A 27,419-nucleotide genomic window follows, 5' to 3' on the forward strand; every position below is an offset into this window, starting at 1 on the left:
TGCTGGTTGAGGACATCTCATATGGGTTATTCTCCCAGCACGCTCCAGAGGCAGGGCAAACTGATTAAGCAGAGCCTTTAAGATGCGTGGGAGGATAGCCCCTCCCAGTTTAGTTTGTCCTGCTACAGCTCCAGAGTAGCCGACTTGGCCTTGCTTCTAGCTTCCCCTCTGTTTGTTCTTCCACCTGTCTGCTTTAGCTTGCCTTATCTTTACCTCCTTTTATTCCAGTCCTTCTCATTACTTCAAAAACAAACAACCCTTTTTATTATTTCCTTCATCTCTTTCCCTTTCCCTTCTCCTCCATAAAGACCCTTCAAAAAGCCGCATTCTAGATTTTCTACTCCCAAGAGGAAGAAAAGCTGCGGCCATGCCTCAGTCTGGTAAGCCCCAATACCACTGTGTATTGGTGCACGCCACCAAGAGTGGCCTGCTGCGGACTATTGGATTCCCATCGGAGCTGTGGGGGGCCGGAAGGGCTTGAACCCCATAGCGAGGTCTTCACCGCTTCGCAGACCACCATTGCACGCACTCAAAAATGTGACTGCTCAAAATCCCCCTTCCAGGGAGGTGAAAGCACCAAATTTGTCATGCTGGCCGAGAATGTACTAAACTCGATGGAGTTGCAGGGCCAGAAGAAGACATGAGTGTCCCTTACAAAGCAGCCTCGAGCTGCAGCCAACCAAGTGACTGGAAAAACACAGAGCAGCAAGGAGTCCCTTCCTACTGGGCTTCCTTCCACGCCATGCCTGATGGAGTGAGATAAATGGGTAGGGTCACCAGGCAGCCCCGATCTACTATCTCCAGGCCCTGTGGGAACACTGGCACTCCCTCCACCTTCCGGTTCAGGTAACTAGCCACTCGGCAGCAGTAGTGGGGATCCAAAAGATTGGTTCATGTTGTGAACCGCCCTGAGCCATATCAGAAGGGCGGTATATAAATCTAATAAACAAATTAATTAAATAAATAAAAACAACTGTCCCCCCCTGCCCTGCAGATTCTGGATGGGGATGAATGCTATGGACAGCCACCCTCTGCCATGCCAGCTACACTGGGTCTGGTGAGTCCAGAGCCATTTGGCCCCATAACCCAGCCCCACCCACCTTTCTGGGTGAGACCCTTGAGGCCTGACGCTCTTGGTTCTTAGATATGCTGAACCATTCTCCAGAACAACACAAACCTCGAAAGCCATCCAAAAAACACCATGGGCCAAGAGAGGTGTCTTCCTCCTCCTACTCAGACTCGGCCTCTTCATCCTCAGACAGCTCTCCTAAAAAAACAAAAGAGAGTAGTAAGCAGAAACGCTTGCAAAAACAGACCCAAAAAAAGACAAAAAAAGCTAGGAAACATTCTAAGTGCAGGCCTCAAATACCAGCTTTTCCTCAGTCTTCTGATACTTCATATTATGACTTTTGGACCCTCACCTTGGGAGGCCTGCTGAACTGCCTGTCGCACAGGGACCTACTAACCCTAAGGATACTCCTGTGGAAATTCCAATTGATGTAGAACAAGAACTAGACTCTGCACTCTTGGTCAAGGCATTGTATACCCTAGGACTCCAACCAGCAGGCTTACAGGACACCCCAGCGCCATCTAGAGAGTCCTTGGTGTTGCCCACTATACCATCTCAGGACCTTTTGTCCTTTTCCTGAAATATTTGAGGAAGTTGTAAAGTAGGAATGGCAAGCCCCATCAGCACAGGAAAAAATAAATACTATACTATGCTGGCCAATAAACACCAGAGTTTTGTTTGCTCAGCTTCAACTTTATTTCAAGCTGCCCCAGTTGATGCCCCCATGGCAGCTCTCGCATCTGGCGCAATATTATCTCCCGATAGAGAATCCTCCCTGAAGGACCCAGTGGAAAAGAAAATTGAGTCTCAACTCAAAAAGAACAATGACTCCATTTCCCTCTGCATTAGAGCCTCCACAACAGTCTCCATCATTTCATGAGCATCCCTGCTCTGGACTGATGAACTTCTACAGTCACCACCGCCAGACCCAGCCAGGTAGAGGCAAATTCTCCTTAAGAAGATTCAGAAGCCTCAGGCCGTTATTACAGATGCCACTCTAGACTCATTGTGCTTCACAGCATGTGCCACAGCAACCAACGTGGTGGCCAGACACACAATGTGGCTGAAGCATTGGCAAGTAGACACCGAATTTCGCTCCAGCTTGTCTGCTGTACCATTTGCCTCTTCCAAGCTGTTTGGTATGGGAAGTCCAGGTAGAAACCAAGGACAAGAAGAAGGCACTTCCATTGTCTCTACACAAGGAGGATAAGTGACCTATCCAAATATTTTCTCAGCCATTTCTGTCGTTTTGCCCCAATTTCAGTCCCAGAGATAGAGACGCAAGACAACAGCGTCCATCCTGGAACATATCTTGCGTCAACACAATAAACACTCCTAGACAGCAGTTTGGTCAGCAGCCCAAACCACATTAGACTTCCTGCACTGTGTGGGGGAGGCCACCTATCTCACTTAATTCATGCATGAGAGACCTCTATCTGACAAATGGGTCCTGGACACTATTCTAAATGGTTGCAACACTCCAAATCCAAAAACATAAGGGCTTTCTACTAGAAATCCAACATGTGCTTAGCATCTCAGCAAGAGAAAAGGAACCACCACACCAACAGAGATGCAGCATGTATTCTATTTTGTTTGCTGTGCCCCCAAAAGATTGCTCCTTCAGAGTTCTTCTCAACCTAAATTACCTCAACAAATGGGTGAAATGAAGAAAATTTCACTTGGAGACTCTCTATTCCATAGCAGAGGCACTACATCATGTGGACTACCTGACATCAGTAGATCTCACTGAGGTGTACGTGCATGTCCCCATACACCAAGAGTGTCACCATCTTCGCTGTTTCATGTACAATGGCCAACACTATCAATACACTGTTCCCTCTTTCGGTCTCTCCTTGGCCCCCGGGATCTTCACCAAGGTCCTGGCACCTCTAGTGGTACATCTCGGACTTGAAAAGGTCAGAACATTTGCATACTTGGATGATCTCCTCATTCAATTGCCATCCAGGGAGTCTGCAACCCATGACCTAAACACCACAATAAGAACTCGTACGGCTTCCTTGTCAACAGTGCAAAAAGACACTTGATGCCATCCATGATCAGGGGTTGCATGTTCCTACCACAAGAGTGGATCATAAAGATTAAGGCTCTCATGACACTCAGGTGTCTCATGACACTCAAAGTTCCACTTCTCACCTTAGCACAGCTTCTGGGTCTCATGGCCTCATGGAGACTCAACCCTCAAGTCTTCAATCTACTTAGTTGGGCCCTGGGCCATCCTCAGGTTGACTTGTTAGCCTCTCCAAGCAACAAACTGCCACGCTTCTTCTCCCACTTTTCTTGTCACCAAGCAGAATCTGTGGACTCGTTCTCAGCACCTTGACCCAGGTAACTCCTATACTGTCTTCCTTCTAATACCTGTATTCAGCCGGCTCCTTCGCTGCATACATCTCTTCAGGAAACAACCCGGAAATAAGTGATCAAAAAACCCTCTGAAACGACAACGCTATGTACCTTCTGCAAGCATGCAAGATTCTCACAAAGCAGCATGGGTGTATACCTCTTATCAGTTGTGAATTTCTTATGGGAACAGTCTGAAGAAAGTTTGAAATGGTCGTTACTGTTCCTCTCTACCAACAACACCACAGCTTCTGCTTTTTACAAAGATATGATCCAGCTTGGCATACACAGTGATTTTGTTGTCTTTTAGACTCCACCATGCGGGTTGCTTCTACTTTATGACTATTTGTTACCAGTAAATACTTTGGATTACTATTGTATACCCTGGATTTGTCAGTCATTTTTGTATGAATACCTATTGCCTTCTATTATATATATGTATTACTGGAGAGTAATTAAGGGTGAATAGCAATTACTTTCATCATGAGTCGTCTGCATGGTCACCTGTGACATTAGTATGCTACCTTTAGCAGATTTATACACTGTCTTACTTTATTCAACCATTGTTCCTCTTGGTTTCAGAGGGTTTTTTGATCACTTATTTCTGGGTTGTTTCCTGTCAACATTTGTGATACCCGTTTTTTTGTTTGTACATCTCTTCAGAGCACAAGTCATCATAGTGGCAACTTATTGGCCCCGCTGACTGTGGTTCACAGAAATTCTTCACCTCACATTCAAAGGCCCATTAGTTCCTTCCAACAAACACGAATCTCCTCAGCCAAGATCCAGTAGTTTACTACAACCCAATATGGTTCAAGCTTGATGCCTGGTGACTAAGCGCAACATCTTAAGTCAGCACCGCTATGCTTGGAGAGTCTTGGACACCATCTTCACGTCCAGGAGAGTTTCAACCCACAGAATATACCAGTCCATGTGGTGAGTCTTTCTCCTCTGGTGCCAGTGCAAGCTCTTAGTGGACCATTACAGCAAGGCAGAATTCTTGCTGTTCTTGCAAAACAGATTGGATTAAAGGCCTAAAAGCTAACACTGTCGAGCGTTATGTGGCTACTCTGGCAAATTTACTTTCTCTGTCGAAGAGGAAAGGTCTGCACTCCCATCCACATCTTAAGATTCCTAAGGGGTGCAACTCTGTCCTCCCCTCTGGTGGTTCACAGGTTTCCTTCTTGGGACATGCACAAGGTTCTTAGAGTGCTTCATGCTCCTTCATTTGAACCTATAAAATAAATACCTCTGTGTTCTCTCACAAAAGTTGGCCTTCCTAGAAGAAGGCCAATTTAGGAAGGGTTGGGCTTCCTACCCTACTTCAGCCAGGAGGGTGTCCGAGCTCAGATCACTGTCTTCCAACCTAAGGTTTTGCATTTTTTCCTTTTGACTCTGTCGGGCTTATTCCAGATCATTCTGTGGCATCCAACTTTGAAACCAAAGGTGGTTTCTGTTTTGCATAGATCTTAAGACGTAGTTCTTCCATCATTCTGTCCCAAATCCTTCCCACCCCCAAGAAAAGGAATAGTACAAGCTGGATGTTTGACGCTGCCTCAGGACTTAGTTGTCTAGGACGTCCTCCTTCAGGTCCACAGAGGCACTGTTTGCTTAATTTCTACCATTGTCCATGAGTCAACAAATGTTGGCTGTGACATTGGCCAGATGGATTAAAGCGTCCATTTTAGCTTATGAAGTCCAGCATCTTCTTACTCTTCTTAAGCTCACAGCTCACTTAATGTGTTCAGCAGATACCTCTGCCACATTCTCCACAAACAAACCATTGGACAACATATGCAGAGCAGCAATCCGGTCTTCCCCATCCACGTTTACCAGACACTACAAATTGGATCTCATTCGTTCATCTCATGTGTGGTGCAACACATTCTTCCGCCCCAGTAGCTGGGGATGCCTCCTCCCATGGTCTCTTCAGTTGTAGCATGTCCCATGAGAGATGTCCTCACCAGCAGCTGAGAAAGGAGCATTGGTTACTTATCATGAAGGCTTCTTCTTGCTGCTGGAGTTGAGGATATCTCGACCCACCCTGGGCACCTACAGCTACTGGTAAGCATTTTCTTTTATATGCATTTCCTCCTGTATTCATGTTTTCTCTTTTCCTTCTAGAAGCTTGGTTCTTCCTTCTAGAACTAACCAAATTGGGAGGGGTTGTTCTCCCATGCCCTTTAAAGGCTTCGCTTAATTGGTTTGTCCTGCCTCTGGATCATGCTAGTTGGATAACCCACGTAAGATGTCCTCAACACCAGCAGCAAGAAGGTTTTAACGGTAAGTGGTGAATGCTCAATTTGCGTTCTATTCTGAGCTTGGCTGCAAAATGCATGGGACATTTTGTTGGAACTACTGGTTGAGCCAGTTGTTCCAACAGAACTACTCTGATCTGTTAGAACTGATCAACCCTGTTCCGAGTGCCATTTTGGAATCCAAAATGGTGTTTGGAATTCCAAAATGGCAAGATTCAGAACAGGGTTGGAATGTTTCACCTTGGAGCAAGTTCCATTTCGAACTTGGAACAGGTCCCCCCTTTTAGAGGTGTTCTGTTCTGAGCTCAGAACATTCTGCACACCCCTAGTAGCGTGTGTGTGTGTGTGTGTGTGTGTGTGTGTGAGAGAGAGAGAGAGAGAGAGAGAGAGAGAGAGAGACTTGATTGTTAAGAACACTTGTGTACTTATGGGTCACTGTTCCTATTCTAACCTTTGGTCTATTGACGGCAATAAATCTATTATTCGAAATATTATTAGAACCAGCTTAGTTCAGGGAATTTAGTTTCTTGAATTCCCACAATAAAAATGTTACTCTGTAATTCATGAATTGTTACTCTTGTGGTTTTCAAAGAAAGGTTTACTTTTCTCTCTCTCTGCTGTATATATTTGATTTTCCTCTTGTGTTTTAAATGGATTATGCTTTCAAGATGTGGTGGAATTGTAATTAGACTTGGTTTATTCCATTAAATTCCTTCCATTGCATTCCCTGTCTTGATAACTCGTTGCTTTTTTGTGCATTATATATTAAAGATAATAGCCACACCTAGGAATTGAGGAAATTTCATATTATTAGAACATAAGAACAGCTCTTCTGGATGAGGCCCAAGCCCTATCTAGTCCAGCATTCCTACATTGGTCCAGCAGATGCCTTTGAGAAGCCAACAGGCAAGAGATGAGGGCATGCCCTCTCTCGTGCTTCTGTTCCCCTGCAACTGGTATTCAGAGAGATCTTGCCTCTGAGGCTGGAGGTAGCCTATAGCAATCATACTAGTAGCCATTGATAGACCTGTTCTCCATGAATTTGTCTAAGCCCCCTTTAAAGCCATCCAAAGTAGTGGCCATCACTACATCCAATGGCAGAGAATTCCATAGATTAAATATGCGCGATATGAAAGAGTACTTGCTCTTATAAGTCCTAAATTTCCTAGCAGTCAGTTTCATGGGATATTGTGAGAGAGGGAGCAACATTTCTTGCTATTACTCAATGCATAATTTTATGTAGTTACCTCTTTTCCAAATTCTGTGTAGAGCATAGATTAACAAAATATTCTAATTAGGGTGATGTCATAGAACCATGGGAAACCTGAAGAATTTTGGATACACCATTTCCCTAGTTTAATATACAGTATCAAATATCTTTCAGAACCAGCTCAGCTTTGCAAATCAGAGCAGCGACCTTCATCCTTGCCAGTTGGACCTGTTGTAGCATTACTTGGAAATCGCCAGACTCCAACACCAAATAGTACAGGTATGGTTGGACTGCTTGTTTCTGTTTTGAAATATGGAAATTGCTCTTTCTAGGGCTCAGATTTGTGGATACCTTAATATAAAGGCTTATTCTCTGTATTATCTGAACAATATGTCAGTTTGTGTGATATGTGCTTTGAGATAATCTCAACAGGAAGGATGAGAACCCTAGCCAATGTTCAAATAGTTCTTGATCCCTGTCTATGGCTGGTCACCCAGCCATCATCTTCTCCAAAGAGTTTTCAATTCTAGAAGGCCTAAACTATAGCCAGTGAATGAACAAGCTTAAGTTATCATCCATGATGCAGAGAGTGAAAAGAGATATGTGAACCTGAGAAAGCCTTGCGCAGTTGCTAGAGAACACCTGGACAGGTGGCTGGCTAGTTGGGAAGGTAGACAGAATACTGATGGCATGGACATGGTTGGCTCTGAAATAAAGGGAGATTATAACAGTAGCATTCTATGGAATGGGACTGGAATGGGACACTTTCAGTCAGAAAATCATGCCGTTTACTACTCAGGACATGAAAATTGAAAGGAACGGCATTGCTTTCGTCATCAGAAAGGATATAGCAATGACAGTACTTGAGTACAATGCAGTCAGTGACCGACTAATAGCAATTGGATTTCGTGGGCAACCCTTTAACATGATAGTTCTTCAAGTCTGTGCCCCAACAACTGATGCAGAAGAAGAGGATGTTGATGAGTTTTATGCTCAAGTTCAGTCTGAATTGACAGAACATGCAAGCAAGATGTGATGCTGCTGGTTGGAGGCTGGAATGCCAAAGTTGGAAAAGGTAAGGAGGAAAACACAGTTGGCCTATGTGGCCTAGGAAACAGAAATGAAGCAGAACGACTTATTAGCTTCTGCCAAGCCAGTGATCTCTTCATTGCTAACACATTCTTCAAACAACCAAAGCGGCGCCTATACATTTGGACATCACCAGATGGAGTACACAGAAATCAAATTGATTACATTATTGGTGCAAGGAGGTGGAAGAGCTCAGTTATAACAGCAAAGACGTGGCCAGGGGCTGATTGTGGAACAGATCATGAACTGCTCATGTGCAAGTTCCAAGTCAAGCTAAAGCGAAAAAACAAAGCTATCCAGCTTCTACGATATGATCTTGAGAATGTACCCACCATTTTCAAGTTCTGAACCTTATTGATAAAGAACTAGAGGAACTGTGGAATGAAATCAAAGAAGTTGTTGAGGATGAATGTGAAAAGAGACTGCCAAAGACCAAGAAACAGAAGAAAGCAAAATGGATGTCAGAATAGACGGTAGAAATTACCAAGAAGAGGAGAGAAGCCAATGTCAAGAAAGATAAAGACCTTAGGAAGGAACTTAATAGGGAATTTCAGAAAGCTAATAGAAGAGACAAAGAGCAGTACTACAATGACATCTGTAAAGACCTTGAGATAGACATGAAAAAACAAAGTTTTCCAAAAGATCTAAGCTCAGAAGGAGGTTCCAACCTCAAATTGGTATGTTAAGGGACACCAAAGGACAGATAGTAACTGATTCAGAGAAGATCAAACAGAGATAGGAATATACTGAAAGATCTGTACAGCAGGGATGTCAACATCCAAGATACTCTAGAAGATATTCCCTACTTCAAAGAACCTCTAGTACGGGAAGATGAAGTTAGATGAACACTCCCGTCATTACCAAATATGGCAAGCAACAAAAGAAGAATCAGTCAAGGCTCTAACCAAACTATGCCAGCAAATTTGGAGAACGACACAGTGGCCAAGAGATCAGTCTACATACCCATAGCAAAGAAAGGAGACTTAACAGATTGTGCAAACCATCGCACTAATCCCGTGTGTGGCAGCTGTCACGAGAGTTGGTGAGCAGAAGCACCATGGTGACTGCGCAGTGGAGATTCCATATGCAGATAGGGAGGAAGAGCCTGTGATGGTTAAGGTCACTTGGAATGCAACTGTTACTGGTTGGAAGATGTTCTTGATTGTAGAAGAGAGGAATATATGTATGTATATAGGATAGTGGGCAGGGGTCTGCGAAGAGAGAGGTCATGAGGGAGGAAAGAGCCAAATCAAGCAAAGGAAGCTGCCGTTGTGTAAAATAGATGAAGGAACAAGATCTGTTAACACAGAAAGGGAGAGAGAGAAGGGAGGGGAAGAAAGATGGGAAGAGCGAGTGGAGGAGAGAGAGAAAGAAGGAAGGGGCGAGGGACAGGCCTAAGCCTGTCAGCGGCCAGAGGGGAACGAGTGGCCATGGTGGCAGCGGCAACGAGGAAGGGCCCAGTCAACTGCTGCTGCTGCTCCTCCTGTGTGAGGATACCTGCTTGGATAGGAGGAGCAGGAGTGGGGCTTGGGTGAGGATGGAGAGGTCTCTGGGGATAGGGGGCTACAGCTTGGCTTATAAGCGCCAGCAATGCTGCAGCTGCGACCAAGAGGGGTGAGGGGGATGGAAGCAACCAGATGGAAGAGGAGCAGGAGTGCGGCTCAGGTGAGGGTGGAGAGATATCTGAGGTGAGAGAGGCTGTGGCAGGGGGTGAGGGGAGCAATCAAGTACTAGAGTGCAGATGCTCTGCGCGGGTTAAGCTAGTATTCTTAATTTAACATGCTAGTAAAATAATGCTCAGGATCATCCAACACAGATTAGAGCCCTGTGTGGAAAGGAAAATGGCGGATGTTCAAGCTGGTTTCAGAAAAGGCCGAGGAACAAGACACATCATTGCTGGTGCACGCTGGATAATTGAGAAAGCCAAAGAATAACAAAAAGAAGTCAATATTTGCTTTATTGACTACAGAAAAGCCTTCGATTGCGTCAACCATGTCAAGTTGTGGAATGTCCTTAGGAAAATGAGCGACCCGGAACATCTCATTGTTCCCATTAGAAACCTATACACAGGGCAGGAAGCCACAGTCCAGACAGAACATGGTGAAACAGACTGGTTCCAGATCGGTAAAGGAGTAAGGCAAGGCTGTATACTTTCTCCTTTATTCAATTTATATGCTGAATATATACTGAGAGAAGCTGGATTGGAATAAGATGGGCATGGTTTTAAAGTTGGAGGAAGAAATATCAGTAACCTGCGCTATACTGATGACACCACTCTGATAGCTGAGAATGTGGATGATCTGCAAGCTCTAGTAATGAAAGTTAAGGAGCACAGTGAAAAAATGGGACGATGACTACTACTACCACTACTACTACAATATTTATATACCACTTGTCAACCAAAGTTCTCAAAGCAGTTTACATTAAAAAATAATAATAATACATCAAGAAGATGGTCCCCTGTCCTGAAAGGGCCCACAATCTAAAAAGAAACATAAGGCAGATACCAGCAACAGCCACTGGAGGGATGCTGTCCTGTGGTTGGATAGGGCCAGACTAAATGTAAAGACTAAGCTGATGACAATGGATACAGCAACCAGCCTCAGAATTGATAATGAAGACATTGAAATGGTAGGTAGCTTCTGCCTTTTAGGATCAACCATCAACAGTAAAGGATCTAGCAGTCAAGAAATACGCTGCAGACTAAGCACTTGGTAGGGTTGCAATGAAGGCCTTGGGAAGAATATTTAGATGCCGTGACGTGTCAATACCTACAAAGATTAGAATAATTTGGACAATGTTTTTCCCCGTGACACTCTATGGATGCGAAAGCTGGACTTTGAAAAAGCAAGATAGGAAAAGTATTGATGCTTTTGAACTTTGGTGGTGGAGAAGACTTTTGAGGATACCATGGACAGCCAGAAAAACAAACAAATGGATCCTAGAACAGATCAGTCCAGAATTTTCACTCAAGGCACAAATGACCAGGCTCAAACTATCATAATTCAGACACATTATGTGAAAACCCAGCTCCCTTGAATAGTCCATAATGCTGGGAAAAGCTGAAGGAAAGAGAAGAGGATGACCAGCAGCAAGGTGGATGGACTCTATTACTACAGCAATGAATGCACCACTGAGAGACATTAAAGGCCAAGTTGAAAACAGATCATCCTGGAGAGAATCTATCTATGTGGTCGCTAAGAGTTGACACCGACTTGACGGCACTGAATCAAAAATCAATAACAGTAGCACCCTAGGGAAAGGGTGAATTGTTGCATTAATGCTTTTCTGATAGAAGAGGGATTGGCAAATCAAGACAAACTGGCTAAGTTCATAAGCATATCAGTACACTTTAGACAGCCTGTATTATGTTCCATAATCCTGGAATACAACGTTTACTTCCATCTAACAATACTTGTATCACTTAACTACTTCCTAAGCAGTTGGTTTAATGCTTAGTTGTACTTTCTTCATAGAAATAAACTGCTTTCAACATAAGTTTCAAGGACACCACTTGGATGGGAAGAATCTCTTGTTGTCTGGCATACACTTTCCACTTTTATCCAGTGCCCTTGATATTTTTCTACACAAACAACTTCTTCATTTAGTGTTCTGTTCACACCAGCATTGTAGGGCTGCATACTGCAAAAACTTTAGTATATACAGATTCTGAACAATAATAGTTAAGAATTACTTCATGCATCAGTTTGACATAATGCATGATCCATTATACACTATCTCATAGCAATGTCATACAATTACATATGCAATTGTAAATGATTTTGATCCCATATCCTATTAGCTGGTGACCTTGAAGGGTTTTTGCTTTCCTTTGTAGCATCTAAGTTGAGTTGGGTTGCTCGGCTGTGGACTATCATGAGTGCTTGCTCTCCCCCACTCTGAAATTCTATTATCTGATTGAGTGTACTGAAAGATTGGGAAAGAGTGGAGAGAAAAGAAAAGGAAGAGTTGCACACAATCACTTGTTAGGTCTTTTGCATCCCTCTGAATTTATTTGGCAAGGGTCAAATTGTATTTAGAAATGCTAGTCAATTTTGAACTCCATAAATTCAAATTCAGTCACACTGGAAATGAATGACTTGTTTAAAAAGTGCAAATCCCTTGCAATTTACTTCTATAATTTTTACAGGAAGTGGGCAGTCGGCACCTAGCAGCAGTTTAACTACTCCAAGCCATGTCAATCTTTCTCCGAATACAGTTCCAGACTTTTCCTATTCTAGCAGTGAAGATGAATTTTATGATGCTGATGAATTCTATCAGAGCAGCTCATCCCCAAAGAGGTGTTTGGAGTAAGTGATGGAAAGTTTTGTTCAGTATTTCCCCTTAATTGTGAAAAACTAGATGTATGCAACAGTTGCATTACTGCACATGCAAAATGACTAGGACAGTGTTTTTTAGCTGACTTCCTCAGTTTTTAAAAAATAGAAGATGAACAGCAGTGTTGGTTTGTAGTTGCCATTGCTCATATGAAACCAAAACTTTGAATGAAGTAACTGTAATGGCAATTGTTCAGAAGCCTTGTGTGCATGTGGAAGCTATGTACCAATTCCTGTGGATATAGAGATTGGTTTTTCATTCATGAGAGTTAGGGTAGTCTATAGTGCAAGTCAAGCAATCCACAGTTAAAATCTCACTTCAGCCTTGAACTTGCCAGGCTGCTATTGGCAAGCCTCTTAACCTCCAGCTTTTTATCTGCAGTATGGGACCAGTGAAGGCCTAACTTACAGAGTTACTATAAAAATTACTGGCAGACATAAGAACAGACCTGCTGGTGCTGGATCAGGCCCAAGGCCCATCCAGTCCAGCATCCTGTTTCATACAGTGGTCCATCAGATGCCTCTGAGAAGCCCAAAGGCATGAAGTGGGAGCATGTCCTCTCTCCTGCTGTTGCTCCCCTGCAACTGGTATTTAGCGGCATCTTGCCTCTGAGGCTGGAGGTGGCCCATAGCCATCAGACTAGTAGCCACTGATAGACCTGTCTTCCATGAATTTGTCTAAGCCCCCTTTAAAACCATCCAAACTAGTGGCCATCACCACACCACGTGGCAGAGAATTCCACAGATTTTTATTATTATTATTATTTCTATACCACCCTTCCAAAAATGGCTCAGGGCGGTTTACACAGAGAAATAATAAATAAATAAGATGGATCCCTGTCCCCAAAGGGCTCACAATCTAAAAAGAAACCTAAGAGAGACACCAGCAACAGTCACTGGAGGTACTGTGCTGGGGGTGGATAGGGCCAGTTACTCTCCCCCTGCTAAATAAAGAGAATCACCATGTTAAAATGTGCCTCTTTGCCAAGTTAGCAGGGATAGATTATGCACTGTGTGAAAAAGTACTTGCTTTTGTCAGTCCTAAATTTCCCAACCTGCAGTTTCATGGGATGACCCCCTGGTTCTAGTGTTGTGAAAGAGGGAGAAACATTTATCTTTGTCCATTTGCTCGACTCCATGCATAATTTAATACGTCTCTATTATGTCTCCCCGTAGTCACCTAATTTTCACCCTAAAGAGCCACAGATGCTGTAGCCTTGTCTTATAAGGAGGGTGCTCCAGGCCCCTGACCATTTTGATTGCCCTCTTCTGTACCTTTTCCAGTTCTACAATATCCTCCTCAAGATACAGTGACCAGAACTGAACACAGTACTCCGAATTTGGCTGCACCCTAGATTTGTATAAGGGTATTATAATACTAGCATTTTTATTTTCAAACACCCCCCCCCATGATCCCTAGCATGGAATTTGCCTTTTTCACATCTGCCACGCACTGAGTTGACACTTTGAGCGAGCTGGTCAGTCACCGACAGCTCAGATCCATGCCAGGATGTCATAGACCTCCTGGTTAATGCTGTGCCCCTGCACACAAAAAAGTGCATGCATAGTGATATTGGCTGTGCTTCTGAAGTGTACATGTTCGCACGCAATAGTGGGGGGAAGCTTTTTCTGATCCTCCTGTTCCTGGAAGCAGGTCCTTGAGGGTTGTGCAGCCTTCAGAGACCTATTTCCAGGTTTCATACAGTGCTTTGGGGGAAGGGGCTGATCAGAGAAAAATCTTCCCTCCAAGCAGGTATCCATGCTTCAGAAGTGCAGACTCTAATGCTGCGCATGGACGCAGTATTAGTCAGGATGTCAGCCTTGGATAATAATATATGTAAATTTGAATATTGATGATGCACTATATAAATGAGAACTTTTATTAGCCTTGCTTTAGTCCATACTGCTGTTTTAGAAGCCATATCTATTATGCTTGTCTTAGAATGTATCTGTCCATTTCTCAGTTAATCAAGTGTGTGTGTGTTCTTCACAACTTTGTTTTTGGAATGGTCTAAAACGTATTGTTGACAAAAACTTTTTATCTTTCCATAGCCCTTCAGCTATGACTCGTAGCAGCACGGGAAGTAGTATGAAACGCCCAGACACAGCAGAGTCTCTTAATTCTTCCTTGTCTAATGGGACTAATGACGCTGGTAAGAGCGATTGACACTATTCCGTGCCTAAAACATAATTATGTAATATAGATATTTGATACAGAAAAAGGCTTACTCTACTATATGGAAAATGTGAGTTTCAGTAGTGAAGAGAACAAATCTTTATCAGCTCCTTTTAAAAAATGAATCTGTTGTTTCTTTAGACAAGATGTATGGAGAAATAATTATTTATAATGTGATTGTATCCCCGTGTATATGTATGTAATAGATTATGGATCATTAAATATTTTCTAATTTTTCAGTGAAGTGTGTATTAAGTGCAGTTTATCTTTGCAGATCTTTTTGATCCTCATGATGATAGAGATGATGATGCTGAAGGAGAGTCAGTAGAAGAACACAAGAGTGTTATCATGCACCTTTTATCGCAGGTTAGGCTAGGAATGGACCTAACGAAGGTAAGGTTTGAAAGGAACTTAAATGGGTATTAGTGCATTTAATTTCTTTGAAAGTTTAATAAATCAAAGGTTCATACTGAATGTCATTTTGGTTTTTTAGTCAGAACAAATTTTGTATCTCCCCTGTCCAAAAATCCTAACTATGTTTATGGAACAGGATAAAACTGGGACTGATGTTTTCCTTTTTAAAAATCTGCATTTTAAACTTCAGCAATGTGTTCTTATTTTGTAGGTCATTTGTTAAAGGGTATACGCTGCTATTTATTTAAAAAGTAATATAGTAAATTGTTCCTTTCATTGCTTCTTTACTGTCTGGTTTCATCCCAGGATGACAAAGCACTGACAGTATTAGACTGCTGCTTAATGTGCTAGCATCTTCAGAAGGAAACACTAACCCAGATTGATTTTAACACTTGATGCTGAAAAGACTTTCAGTTGGGTACATTGAGAGTTCCTTTATGCTTCTCTGGAGTAATTTGGTCTTCTGCCAGAATTTATCCACTGAATCCATATTCTATACAAACTAAAGCCCCAGTCTCAGAGGTAGGCTCGGATCATCAAGGAATGGCATAGTGTCATGGATATTCTAGCTTGAATGTGGTGCTCATCAGGGGTGTCCTCTTTCTCTACTTTTGTTGAATCTGCCGCTTGTGCCTCTTGCTTGTGCTCTTCGACAGTTCAGCCCTAAAAAGCATTTGTATTGGAAAAGAGAATATTAAAGAGGTATTCACCTAGAGGGACAGAAGATCAGATGGTATATAAATATGATAGATAGATAAAATACATAATAAATAAAGCTTTATTCTATGCAAATGATGCACTCCTGTTCCTATCCATATCCAGAGATCACTCTGCCACTAACTGATAAATTTGGCAAATTATCCAGTTACAATGTAAACTGAGATAAATCCAAGACATTACAGATTGGCAGATTCACTGTCTCTGTGGGAGTGGACATTTGTTATGCCACAAAGATAAAATATTAAGTCTATATTCCTAAAAATATATGAGAAATTGTCAAGATTAACCAAGACTAAATTATTCCAGCATCTGTAATAAACAAGAGTCTTGAATGTGCCTTCCTTCAGGTGGTGCTTCCAACTTTTATCTTGGAAAGAAGATCACTCTTAGAAATGTATGCTGACTTCTTTGCACATCCTGACTTATTTGTGAGGTATTCATGTTTTTTATTATATATGGGATTCGTCTGAGTCTCCATTGTGCAAGATTGATAATTCACTTGCACTGGATCGGAACTTGGACATGTCTGCCTAGTTTCCACTTAGGATACATTTTTCTTAAGCATCATGATTTGTGTGCCCAAAGATGTGCAATCCCTTTTGCCTGCCTGCTTGTGGGATCCAACTGGTTTGGCACTCACTAGACAACTGTCAATGAATCGATTCCCTACTACTTATATATATAAAGGCTGTGCCATCGAGTTGGTGTTGAGACTCCTGGTGACCACAGAGCCATGTGGTTTTCTTGGAAGAATACAGTAGTGGTTTACCATTTCCTTCTCCCATACAGTATGAGATGATGCCTTTTAGCACCTTCCTATATCACTGCTGTCCGATATAGGAGTTTCTCATATTCTTAGAAACACATCAGTGGGGATTCAAACCAACAGCCTCCTGCTTTCTAGGCTGGTTGCTTCCCCTGCCATTAGGTGGCTACTACTTATATAGCAGCCTGTATTTCAGGTAGGAATGGATTGTTTGAGTGTAACTAAATCAGCCTGGCTCTAAACATTTAGAGTAATGTGTTTAATTTTTTAACACATTCTTACACTGCCCCATAAGCAAGTCCCTGGGTAGTTCACAATCTAAAAACACAATAATTAAAACAGTTTATACTTTGAGTTGTATGTTTTAGAGTTCTTCCTCTGTATTTTTAACTAAAAGCCTGGCTATATATTTGGTTTCAAATAATGTTATTTACTCATTTCTATGTTTTCTCTAGTATTAGTGACCAAAAAGATCCAAAGGACCGAATGGTTCAAGTGGTAAAGTGGTACCTCTCAGCTTTCCATGCAGGAAGGAAAGGATCTGTTGCTAAAAAGCCTTACAATCCCATCTTGGGAGAGATCTTCCGGTGTCATTGGGTACTGTCAAATGCTGAACAAGAAGATAATACAGTTAGTAAAAGTTCATGAATTTGAATTTGTATCTTATAAACAAGTTTACTTAGTAATTACAGTTTTTCCTAACCATATACATTCCCCCCCTCCCCTCTAATTCCCATTATATTTTTGGTGATGGATTAATAACATTAAGATCCTTAAACTAGTTGAAAACTGTGAAATGTGTTTTACTTGTTCCAGCATTTTCCTCTGATTCTGTCTTGTGTTGTGTTGTCTATTTTCTGATTAGTGGGTCACGATTTTTTGTGAGAGCATCAGTTGCCTCGAAGCTTTGGTGGTCAGTGTTGTGACTTACCCTTACTGTCTGCTTGCTTCCTTTTGGGGGGGGGCAAACCAGCTGCCCCCCACATCTAGTCCCAGTTATCTGGTTTGATGGCCTAACTCATACAATATTGTAGGAGAATGAGTTTTTCTAGACTAGCTTTTCCTCATTCAATAAATACATGTTAACTTTACTGGAATGAGAACATACTCCTCCCTCCCCTTGCCCTCCAGCAAAAGAAAATGCAACTACAGGAGAACCCTGTTATTCGTGGGGGTTCCGTTCCACGGGCGGAGGGCATGGTTAGACATTAGGGCAATGGGAATTGGGGGGGGCGGGCCCTAGGTTTCCGGACACAGAAGATCGACCGAAAATGGCAGGTTTTGTCCCCCCATTGCACCCAATCGCCCCCCCAAACAGCCCTTCAGGGTGCCAAAAATTGTGTTGCTTGCCTTCCATTTTGAGCCATAGAATGGCTCCTAATCTTTCCCGCAGTCAAAATGATGGTCGGAAATGATCTCCGAGGTCATTTCCAGCCACCCCGACCCGCAGATGTGCTGGTTTATACCAAGGTCGGGTGCTAATTACCCGACTGTGGATATGCAGAATTGCAAGTGCAGGACCCTTGAACAGTGAGATCCTTCTGTATCTCCTTAGCTAGCATGTCCATTTCATGACATGAGTGTAGCTCTGTGCCACAGAAACCCATTGCTTGTAGCCATTTTTTTCACTGTGTGTAAGGATTATTTGGGATTGTATAGACCTACCCTGCTCTCCATCAGACATTCATCTCAACTTGACATTTGTCTAGGCCCTGTCCACATGTTCTGTATTTTTGATTTGTGATGTACAGATTGCACTTTACCTTATGCAAAAAACTCCATCACTACCAGTCGTGTGGTAGTGCTCATATAATCCTGTAGACAAGAAAAAGTGAACCAACTGAGCTGCAAATTGGAAAGTTCCCAGATCTGGATTGAGATCCATTGAGATCCACAGGAATGGGCTCTGTGCCTGCACAGGAGACCACGCGGTAGCCATGCCGCAGCTTGTTGAGGCGTCCAAGCCATGCCCCCACGTGTGTGTGCTATTTAAGGGGCGTGGTCCCCTTAAATAGGGTTTTTCCAACCGCCTTAGCATTTGGACCTCAGTCTGCCGCTCCTTCATCGGAAAGTTCCTCGTGAGTTCGATCTCTAAAAAAAAAAAAAAAAACTTTCTCTCTTTGGATTTTCATGTATGACCTTTATCTTCTGGCTGACGACTTTTGAATTTTGTATGACCTGGATTGGCTGACGGAACTTGTTTGTGTTTGACCATTGGACTGGCTGAGGGAAAGGTTTGGCGTTTCAACTTCAGAATGGACTTGGCTGACCTATTCATAACATGTCTGAGGAAAAGAAGACCTTCAAGAGGTGTGAGGTCTGCAAGGCAAAACTCCCCTCGAATGATTTGCTCAATCTGTGCCTTATCTGCTTAGGAGAGGAACATAACGTATCGGCATGCAAAATATGCCTCTCATTTTCTAAGCAAACTTGCAAGAACAGGGCCCTGTGCTTGCGAGCAGCGATTTACGACGTGCTGAGTCCCTCCACGCCAGGGATGCCATGGAAAACGCCAACAAAATCTGCCTCAGTGTCGCCATCGATGCCAAGTGCATTGACATCGACAAAACCAACATCGAAGGGCTCCAGCTCGACATCAAAAGGTTCATGCTCCACATCGTCGACCCAGGGGGCTGCATCAGCGTCGGAGAAGCTGTTACTGTCGACATTGGGTCATTTGAAGCCATCAACATGGAAGTCAACGTCTGCCACCTGTCACAAATCCTCGGTGTCGAAGCCATCGATGTGAACCGATGATTGATGCAGAAGCCACTCCAATGGCCACCGCGATTGTAGCTCTGGTGCCTTGTCGAGTGATTCCAGACTGTCGAAACACCACGGCGTCAGTGACCCATCGACACCGTCTGGGAAGCATCAACGTCTGATTGACTTGATGGGAGACCACACATAGTCTGCTACTGGTCTACAGGAACCACTGACGTCTTCAAGTCTACAGTCGACGTCGGAACCGACAGCCCTCTGCCTGGCATCGGCATCCCCTCGATGACGACAGGACCCGCCTCCAACATTGGGGTTGTCGAGGGCAATATCTCTTTCACCGGCATCGACTCCGATATTTTCATCTGCACCTTCGATGCCGGCAGCCCGGTGTCAGATACCACCGACATCGACTCTCCACACATCAGTAGTGTCGATGTCGAAGCAGGTGACTCCATGCCTTCCTCTTTACCGGTTTTCGAGGCCGATGATGATGATGATTTGCCTACTGATGTCAAAGCCAGGCTTGATCCTGCTACGATGCACACAATTTTGTCCATTTTAGACTCCTCTTCAAAGTACCCCATCAACAGCCACCTTCAAGGGGTTCTTACCCAAGAAGAAGGGGCTCCTGCCACCGTGAGTACGCAACCCACATCACTTACGGCCGAACACCTGCGTAACCCCCTTCCATGGCACACTTGTGGTTATGCACATGTACTGTCGGCAACAGCTGAAGACTCAGCCCCCAACCTAGGGGTCTGTTCTCCAGGTGTGCCTTACCAGCAACCATAGAAGCCGTATATCCCGTCCTCCATAGTTGTGACAGTCACTTCTTCGAGGCCATTGTCTACCACAGTGTCCCCGACAAGTCTTTTGCTTACAGCACAGAGGGCAGTTCAAACTACAGGCCCGTCTATGTGCACCGTTGCCACTCAAACAACACCGCTGTCCACAGTGGGGTTGTCTACTGCGCATACTCAAACAGCCGCTCCATCATCTCCCAGTGGTTCAGCTTCAGAACACTATGGCTCCTCGGATTTTGAATCCGACCCAGAGGGGGAAGATACTTTAGTGGAGCCCCCTACTGATGTGGCCCCGTCAACCTATGTCTCACCTAACGAAGAAATGAAAACATACCATTGACATGAGGTCTGAATTGCAGACAATAGACGACCCGGTCTACAATTTCATGCTTATAACACAAAGCACAGCTCTGGTGGCCCTACCCATGCTCCCTGTAATTACTAAGGCAGCGAAATACGCATGGGAGGTTCTTCACACCTCGACCCCCACTTCAAAGCGCTTTGAGAGTTGGTTTAAAATACAAGACAAAGACAATACTTATCTTTTAAAGCACCCAGCACCCAATTCCATGGTAATCGATTGTGTAACTGCGTCCAAAGCAGGAAAACAACATGTAGTTCCACCAGAGAGGGAAGGCAGGAAGTTGGATCTGTTGGGTCGCAAAGTCTACTCTACCTCCTGTTTGTCCATCAAGGTGGCAAATTATGCTGCATGTACAGCCAAATATGTACATAGTAGCTAGGAGACTCTGCAGTCTGACTTGGACTCAGTTACCCCTGAGGACTTCAAACACAAGTTCCAGCAAACACTTGAGCACTCAGCGGAACTGACCAGACAGCAGCTGAGCATAGCCAAACATCTGACTGCGACCGTAACCCTGCGCAGACATGCGTGGCTGCGTTCAACTAGCCTCCAATCAGGCATGAAAGACAATATTGAAGGACTTCTGTTTGATGGCTTTGGTCTCTTCAGTGATGCAACTGTCAGTACCATGGAGCAAATGAAAAAATCAGAATTTACGGCAAAGACTTTCACGGCGCAACTAACATCATCTTATATGCCAAGATACCACACTCTGTATTCTAAACAGCGGCCGTCCTACCGCCAGCAAGATCGCTGTGACTATAAATGGCAATACAACCCATACCACAAACGGAATTTCCCAAACAAAGGGAAGCAGACGCAATCCCGCGTGACCAAGACATCAGATGCCCAGAAGCGTCTTTGAGAGACAAGTCAGTCCACTGGCACCACTCTTCCCCATTCCCGCCTGCGGGGGCCCCAGCATCTCAAACAATGGAGTACACCATCGATCCAGTAATGCAATCTCCATCCATCAGATTGGCAAGCCATGCCCCCGCAGGGCACCACATAACATCAGACCGCTGGGTTCTGAAAATAATATCTTTCGGCTGTGCCACAGAATTCAAGAAGCCGCTGTGGTTCACGGGAATGAGATTCACTCCTCTGTCTGTCACCTTATAGGAGAAAGTAAAGGAACTGCTGGAGAAGAAAGCAATTACTCCAGTGCCATGGATGGCCAGGCGGGAGGGGTTCTACTCCCGCTACTTTCAAATTCCAAAGCGGGATGGTGGAATATGCCCCATTATGGACCAGGAAATTTCGAATGATGGCGTTGCATGAAATACTGCCACTCCTCCAGGGGGAGAAGTGATTTGCGACGCTGGATCTAAAAGATGCCTATTTCCATGTCAGCATCAGGCCAGATCACAGAAAGTACCTACTGTTTACCGTAGGCAACCAAGTGTACCAATACAATGTATTGCCGTCCAGTCTGTCCACTGCCCCGAGGGTTTTCACCAAATGCATGGCAGTGGTTGTCGCCCGCTTGCACACGCACGGGGTCTCCATTTACTCCTATTTAGACGACTGGCTCCTGACACCCCAGCACAAAGGCGAGTTAGTTTTGCAGATCCAGTATGTGTTGACCCTTCTCCAAGACCTCGGCATCCAGGTCAACTGGAAGAAGACACAACTGGAACTGGTCCCAGTGACCACCTACATAGGGGCTGTGTTGGACACTACAAACCAAAGGGCATTCTTACCAGAGGAACGCTACCTCTGTATTTGGAGTCTAGTAACACACTTTCAAGGTCACCCATTGCAACCGCCAGAGTCTGTCCAATGACTTCTAGGCCTGATGGTGTCTTGCAATGCAGTAATGCGCTTTGTTCGGCTGAAGATGCGAAAGCTCCAGCTGTGTTTTCTATCAATATTCCACCCAACTCTGGACAGCCAACGGAGATGCCTACTTCTTCCACCGCAGATTCTGAACCACTGTCATGGTGGTCAGACCGCAGGAACCTACTGGAGGGTGTACCCTTCCAAACACTATTACCATCTGTCTGGGTCACAACAGATGCCTCCCTGCAGGGCTGGGGGGCTCACTGTGAAGGTCGCCAAATTTAGAAACGGTGGACAGCACAGCAAAGTTGTCTGCATATCAACTTCCTAGAACTCCTTGCAGTTTTCCAAGCACTTCGAGCGTTTCTGCCGCTCATACAGGGCAAGGTTGTGCAGATACACCTCAACAATACGACAGCCCAGGCCTATATCAACCGCCAAGGCAGAACTGTGTCTCCAAAATTATGTGCTCTCAGTGTTTAGCTGTGGCACTGGTGCATCAGACACCATGTTTCACCAGTGGCGGTTCACATCAGGGGCCTAGAGAATGTCTTGGTGGACGAACTGAGCCGTGTGTTCCTCCAGGACCAACACTACGAGTGGGAGCTCGACTCGTGATACATAATACCCCTGTTCCATCATTGGATGCAGCCAACGATAGACATATTCATGATCTCCAGAAATGCAAAATGCGACCGCTTCTGCTCCAGAGCGGGACACAACCCCGTCATTGGGGGATGCCTTCCAACTAGACTAGTCGAGGAAAATGCCATACATGTTTCCACCACAACCACTGATTGCCAGGGTGGTGGCTGGTCTCCTGTCCGAACCAACTTCCTGCATCCTTGTGATGTTGTGGTGGCCAAGGCAACTTTGGTTTCCACAGGTACACAGACTGTCGGAGAATCGATACCACCATCTGCCACAGGTGCCAGATCTCCTCTCCCAGGACAACGGACTCATCTTACACCCAGACATCAACACCCTTCGTCTGACTGCCTGGCAAATAAGCTTCTAGATAAGATTCTACTAAACCAACGAAAACCCTCTACCAGATGGAACTACCTGGGAAAGTGGCTCTGGTTTAAGATGTATACCAAGACCCAAGGTTTTTTGCCTAGACATGCTTCTGTCCAAAACATACTCCTGTATTTGTCCAAGCTGAAATTTCAAGGCTTGGCTAATGTTTCCTTGAAAGTCCACTTAGCCACTCTCTCCTTGAAGCACGTTGGTTGCGAGGGCAGGTTTTTGTTCTCACACCTGCAATGCAAGGCTTTTATGAAGGGCCTTACTAACGTCTTCCTGCCAATCAAGGCTCCGGTAGAACCCTTCAGCCTGTCCTTTGGTACTATCATCATTGACACAAGCTCCTTCTGAGCCAATGACTGCATCATCCTTGCATCTAGTCTCCCTAAAGACAGCTTTCCTCGTGGTGATCACCATGGCACGGCAGGTGAGCGAGCTGACGGCTCTTAAGAATAGACTTACCATACATAAGGTTCTATGTGGATAAGGTCCTCATGCGTTTGGACCCATCCTTTCTTCTGAAGGTTGTCTCTGACTTCCACCTGAACCAGGACATTGTCCTCCCAACCTTCTTCAGAGCGCCATCAACAAGTTTGGAACGTGCCACGTCTCTTTGTGGCCTACAAGGGCTCCTGTATTTCCAGACAGCATCTGTCAAGGTGGCTAGTTGAGCTAATCATACTTACGTACCAGCTGCAGAACAAATCTATACCAGAAGCCATCAAGGCCCACTCCACTTGGGCCTACGCTTCCTTGGGCCAACTCTCGGAGATCATCTTCCTGGACATTTGTAAAGCAGCGACATGGTCCTCGGATATGCCTTTAATTAAGGACTATGCCATAGATGTTCGCTCTGCTGCAGAGGCAAGCTTTGGGAGGTGTACTTAAAAGGGTTTTGCAATAGCACTTCTGCACCCTCCTCCTTAGGGAGCTTGCTAATCGCCCATTCTTGTGGATCTCGACAGATCTTGATCTAGATAAACGGGTTGCTCACCTGTAACTGATGATCTGGTAGAGATCTGTCAACATCCATAGGACCCTCCCAATCCACTCCTCTGCAGTAGTGCTCTGCTATGTGCATACGTGTGTGCTCGCTGTTGCTCATGGTTCACTGTGTCAATTTACGAACTCACCTATTTGACTGGATGGTCGTCCTCCTTGGCAGTTGTCCAAGAACTGAGGAACAAGACACCCAGCCGCCCCTTAAATAGCATAGCACGCTGCACACATGGGGACGTGGCTTGGACGCCTCGACAAGCTGTGGCATGGCTACCGCGTGGTCTCCTGCGCGGGCGCAGAGCCCATTCTTGTGGATGTTGACGGATCTCTACCGGATCATCAGTTACAGGTGAGCAACCTGTTTTTCAAATCTTAGCTCTGCCATGAACTCATAAGGTGGCCTTAGGCAACCTGCTCTCTTTTGACCTCCCCCATCTGCAATTCGGCAGTAATTAGACTCACATTTCAGGCTTGTTGTAAGGATTAATACAAGATGATGTATGTGAAGCACTTTGAACATTTGAAAGTGTTATGCAAGTGCTAAATATGATTTTTCTTCAACATGTAGCAGTGCCTATACCACAGATGTGTGTTGTGACTGCTGCTCTTCTAATCTTTTTAGAATGCTTTCTCCAGTATTGTAGGAGACCATGTGCATTCACATTTTGGGTGGGTTTTTTTAAAATGTAAATGTGTTTTTGTTACTTCAGCTAGTTGATTGAGGGGTTTAGATAAATTCATGGAGCACAGGTCTATCAATGGCTACTAGTCTGAGGGCTATCCAGCCTCAGGCAAGTTGCCTCTAAATACCAGTTGCAGGGGAGTAACAGTAGGAGAGGGGGCATGCCCTCACCTCTTGCCTGTGGGCTTCTCAGAGGCATCTGTTGGGCCACTGTGTGATACAGGATTCTGGACAAGATAAGCCTCAGGCCTAATCCAGCAAGACTTTTCTTATGTTCGTATGATTAAGCTGTGGGTGGGAATGGAATTCTCAGTCACCTGGGAAGATTCTTGAAATATTGTACACAGGGCTTATCAAATTCTTGCCATCAAGAGATGCCTACTAAATCCAGACTTTGTGATCAGAATATTTTGTGCAAAAGAGCACAGACTTGTTCTAGCTTTAGATTTGTTGTAAAATTAATGTTTTAGCAAATATGAGATCAAGCTTTTAATAAAGAAACTGACTATGACCTGTTAGCCTAGCAAGGTAGTGTGATGGTGAGTGATGTAAATGAAGTATGTTACTAGATACCATGTGACAGTTGTAACTTTTCAGTGTACTCACACCTCTTAAATGAAGGCTGTGCCAGTAGTTATTGTTAACAATACTTGTGTGTAAATAGATATGCCTCTTCATCTTGTATTTCTTCTGCTGCAAAGGAAAGGGTGCACAGAATGGAAATTACTTGAATGGGGAAAAGAAACAAGTCTATACTTCCTTGGAATTTTGCAGTCAGGATAAATAAAGGATGAATATTCTCTCTTTATGCCCAGGGAGAGAGAGCACAACCATCTTTTAATATGTGAATATTTATATACTGCTTTTCAACAAATCTTAATTCATCTTTTGTTTTCTGGAGTCTTCAGCAGACATTACCTCAGTACTTTAAACCTTTGTAGTCCTAAAACCATTGATGTTCAGGAAGCCATACTGTGCCTGAAATAACTTCTACCTTCACAGTGTGTTACAAACACATGTATTCACATTGACAGGATAGTTGAGCAGGAAGTCTTCAGCTGTATTGTTTCCTCATAAAAACAACACTTGTGTAACATTCTCTAGTGATAAAAGCTGGAATCTGTTCCTACTCAAACCACCCTCCCCCTAAACTCTTGACTCTGGTGGCAGGTATTGTTTTAACATGATGTGAATAAGTGTGTTAAGAAACAGATCCTATTAAAAGCTCCTGAGATGTCATGCCCTGTCAAAATTGTCCTGTTCTGTCCTCAGTGGTTAATGTGGACAACATATTTAAACACCAGAAGTTACACATTAAAATAGTTTAAATAGGCATCTCTTTTGCAGGAGACAGTAGCAGATGGACCAATTCCATGGGTTACCCAAAACAGTGTAACTTTTGTAGCGGAACAAGTTTCTCACCATCCTCCAAGTAAGTTATAACATGTTCCTATTGCAGATGACAAAATTCATTGTTCAAACCATATGTATACCCTGGATGCGATATGCTGAATTTACTTTATAATTTATTTCTTTTTCTTAAGTTTCAGCATTTTATGCAGAATGCTGTAGCAAGAAAATACAATTCAATGCCCACATCTGGACCAAGTCAAAGTTCCTGGGGATGTCTATTGGTGTTCATAACATAGGCCAAGGTATGTCTGTCAAAGAGATTTGTAATTTGACTCCTTTATTCCACAGCCATAAATGCAAAGTGTTTGCTGCATTGTTTCTTGATTAATAAAATTCTTTGGATGGCTGGTGGTAATCCTTGTAAGTTGTTTGGTTGTTTCCACAAACTAGTGTAGAATTCTGGGGCATCTTGGCTTTCATTTAAACATATTCTAGCCTTCATGATTGGAATGACATATTGAACAAATGTAGACATTTTGTCGAAAACTCCAGTACTTGGGGATGAAGCTTCTGTACGGCCTCCATGGCCTTTGTTTCTTTTACTTAAAATCTCTCAGTTTTTTCTTTCCCTCCCCTGATTAGAGGCAATCAGTGTCTGGTTGTTTCCCTAGAGAGTCAATGCAGTAGTATTCTATGGCTTCCTGCCTCCCTCCCAACTGCTGCCCCTGCCCCCCACTAAAGTGAGGATGGGGGAAGCAGGATATCTGAGGCAGGACTATTCCATTTGTCCTGGCTCTTTCCTTGCCTTTTTTTGGTTTGAGTCCAAAAGGCACCAATTGGTGTTTGCGTGTGCGCATGCATGCCTTTTAAAATTGAAAATCTCAGGTACTCCACTAGAGAAGCTTCTGCCAAAGTGAAATAATCAAAATATGCACAACTTATTTCACAGAATGTTTCAGACTGCATTTTACTCGAGTTTTGCAGTCTTGTCTGAAACTCTTGGATAAAGTGGCAAGATTTGTGGGCTTTATTTCTCTGCTTCTATTGGCCAGTTTTCCACTTTCTCAATAGAAAATCACTTGAAGCTTGGAGTTTAAAGGTTGCTGTTGCTCCATTGTCACTTTAGCCATCTATTGTTTGTGGCCCCTGTCATCTCTTTATGTATGAAAAGGATTGTATGTCTGATTCTTATGTCTTATTCTCCTTTCTAGGGTGTGTGTCATGCCTAGATTATGATGAACACTATATTCTGACCTTCCCCAATGGTTATGGGAGGCAAGTGACACTTTATA

General features: G+C 43.9%; 1 protein-coding gene across 5 annotated transcripts in view; it reads left to right on the forward strand.

Moving 5' to 3' along the window:
* OSBPL9 (oxysterol binding protein like 9) overlaps positions 1-27,419 on the forward strand; it is a 139,559-nt gene that overhangs the window by 108,573 nt on the left and 3,567 nt on the right. For all 5 annotated transcript variants that reach the window (XM_053249963.1, XM_053249965.1, XM_053249964.1 and 2 more), the window contains 9 exons: positions 7,070-7,174; positions 12,135-12,294; positions 14,374-14,474; positions 14,772-14,890; positions 15,979-16,064; positions 16,853-17,027; positions 26,122-26,206; positions 26,319-26,429; positions 27,339-27,402. In XM_053249963.1, coding sequence (XP_053105938.1) covers positions 7,070-7,174; positions 12,135-12,294; positions 14,374-14,474; positions 14,772-14,890; positions 15,979-16,064; positions 16,853-17,027; positions 26,122-26,206; positions 26,319-26,429; positions 27,339-27,402 — 1,006 coding nt within the window. The remainder of the gene's footprint in view (positions 1-7,069; positions 7,175-12,134; positions 12,295-14,373; positions 14,475-14,771; positions 14,891-15,978; positions 16,065-16,852; positions 17,028-26,121; positions 26,207-26,318; positions 26,430-27,338; positions 27,403-27,419) is intronic.

Source organism: Hemicordylus capensis, chromosome 4 (assembly GCF_027244095.1).
Source record: "Hemicordylus capensis ecotype Gifberg chromosome 4, rHemCap1.1.pri, whole genome shotgun sequence".
NCBI classification, from domain to species: Eukaryota; Metazoa; Chordata; class Lepidosauria; order Squamata; family Cordylidae; genus Hemicordylus; species Hemicordylus capensis.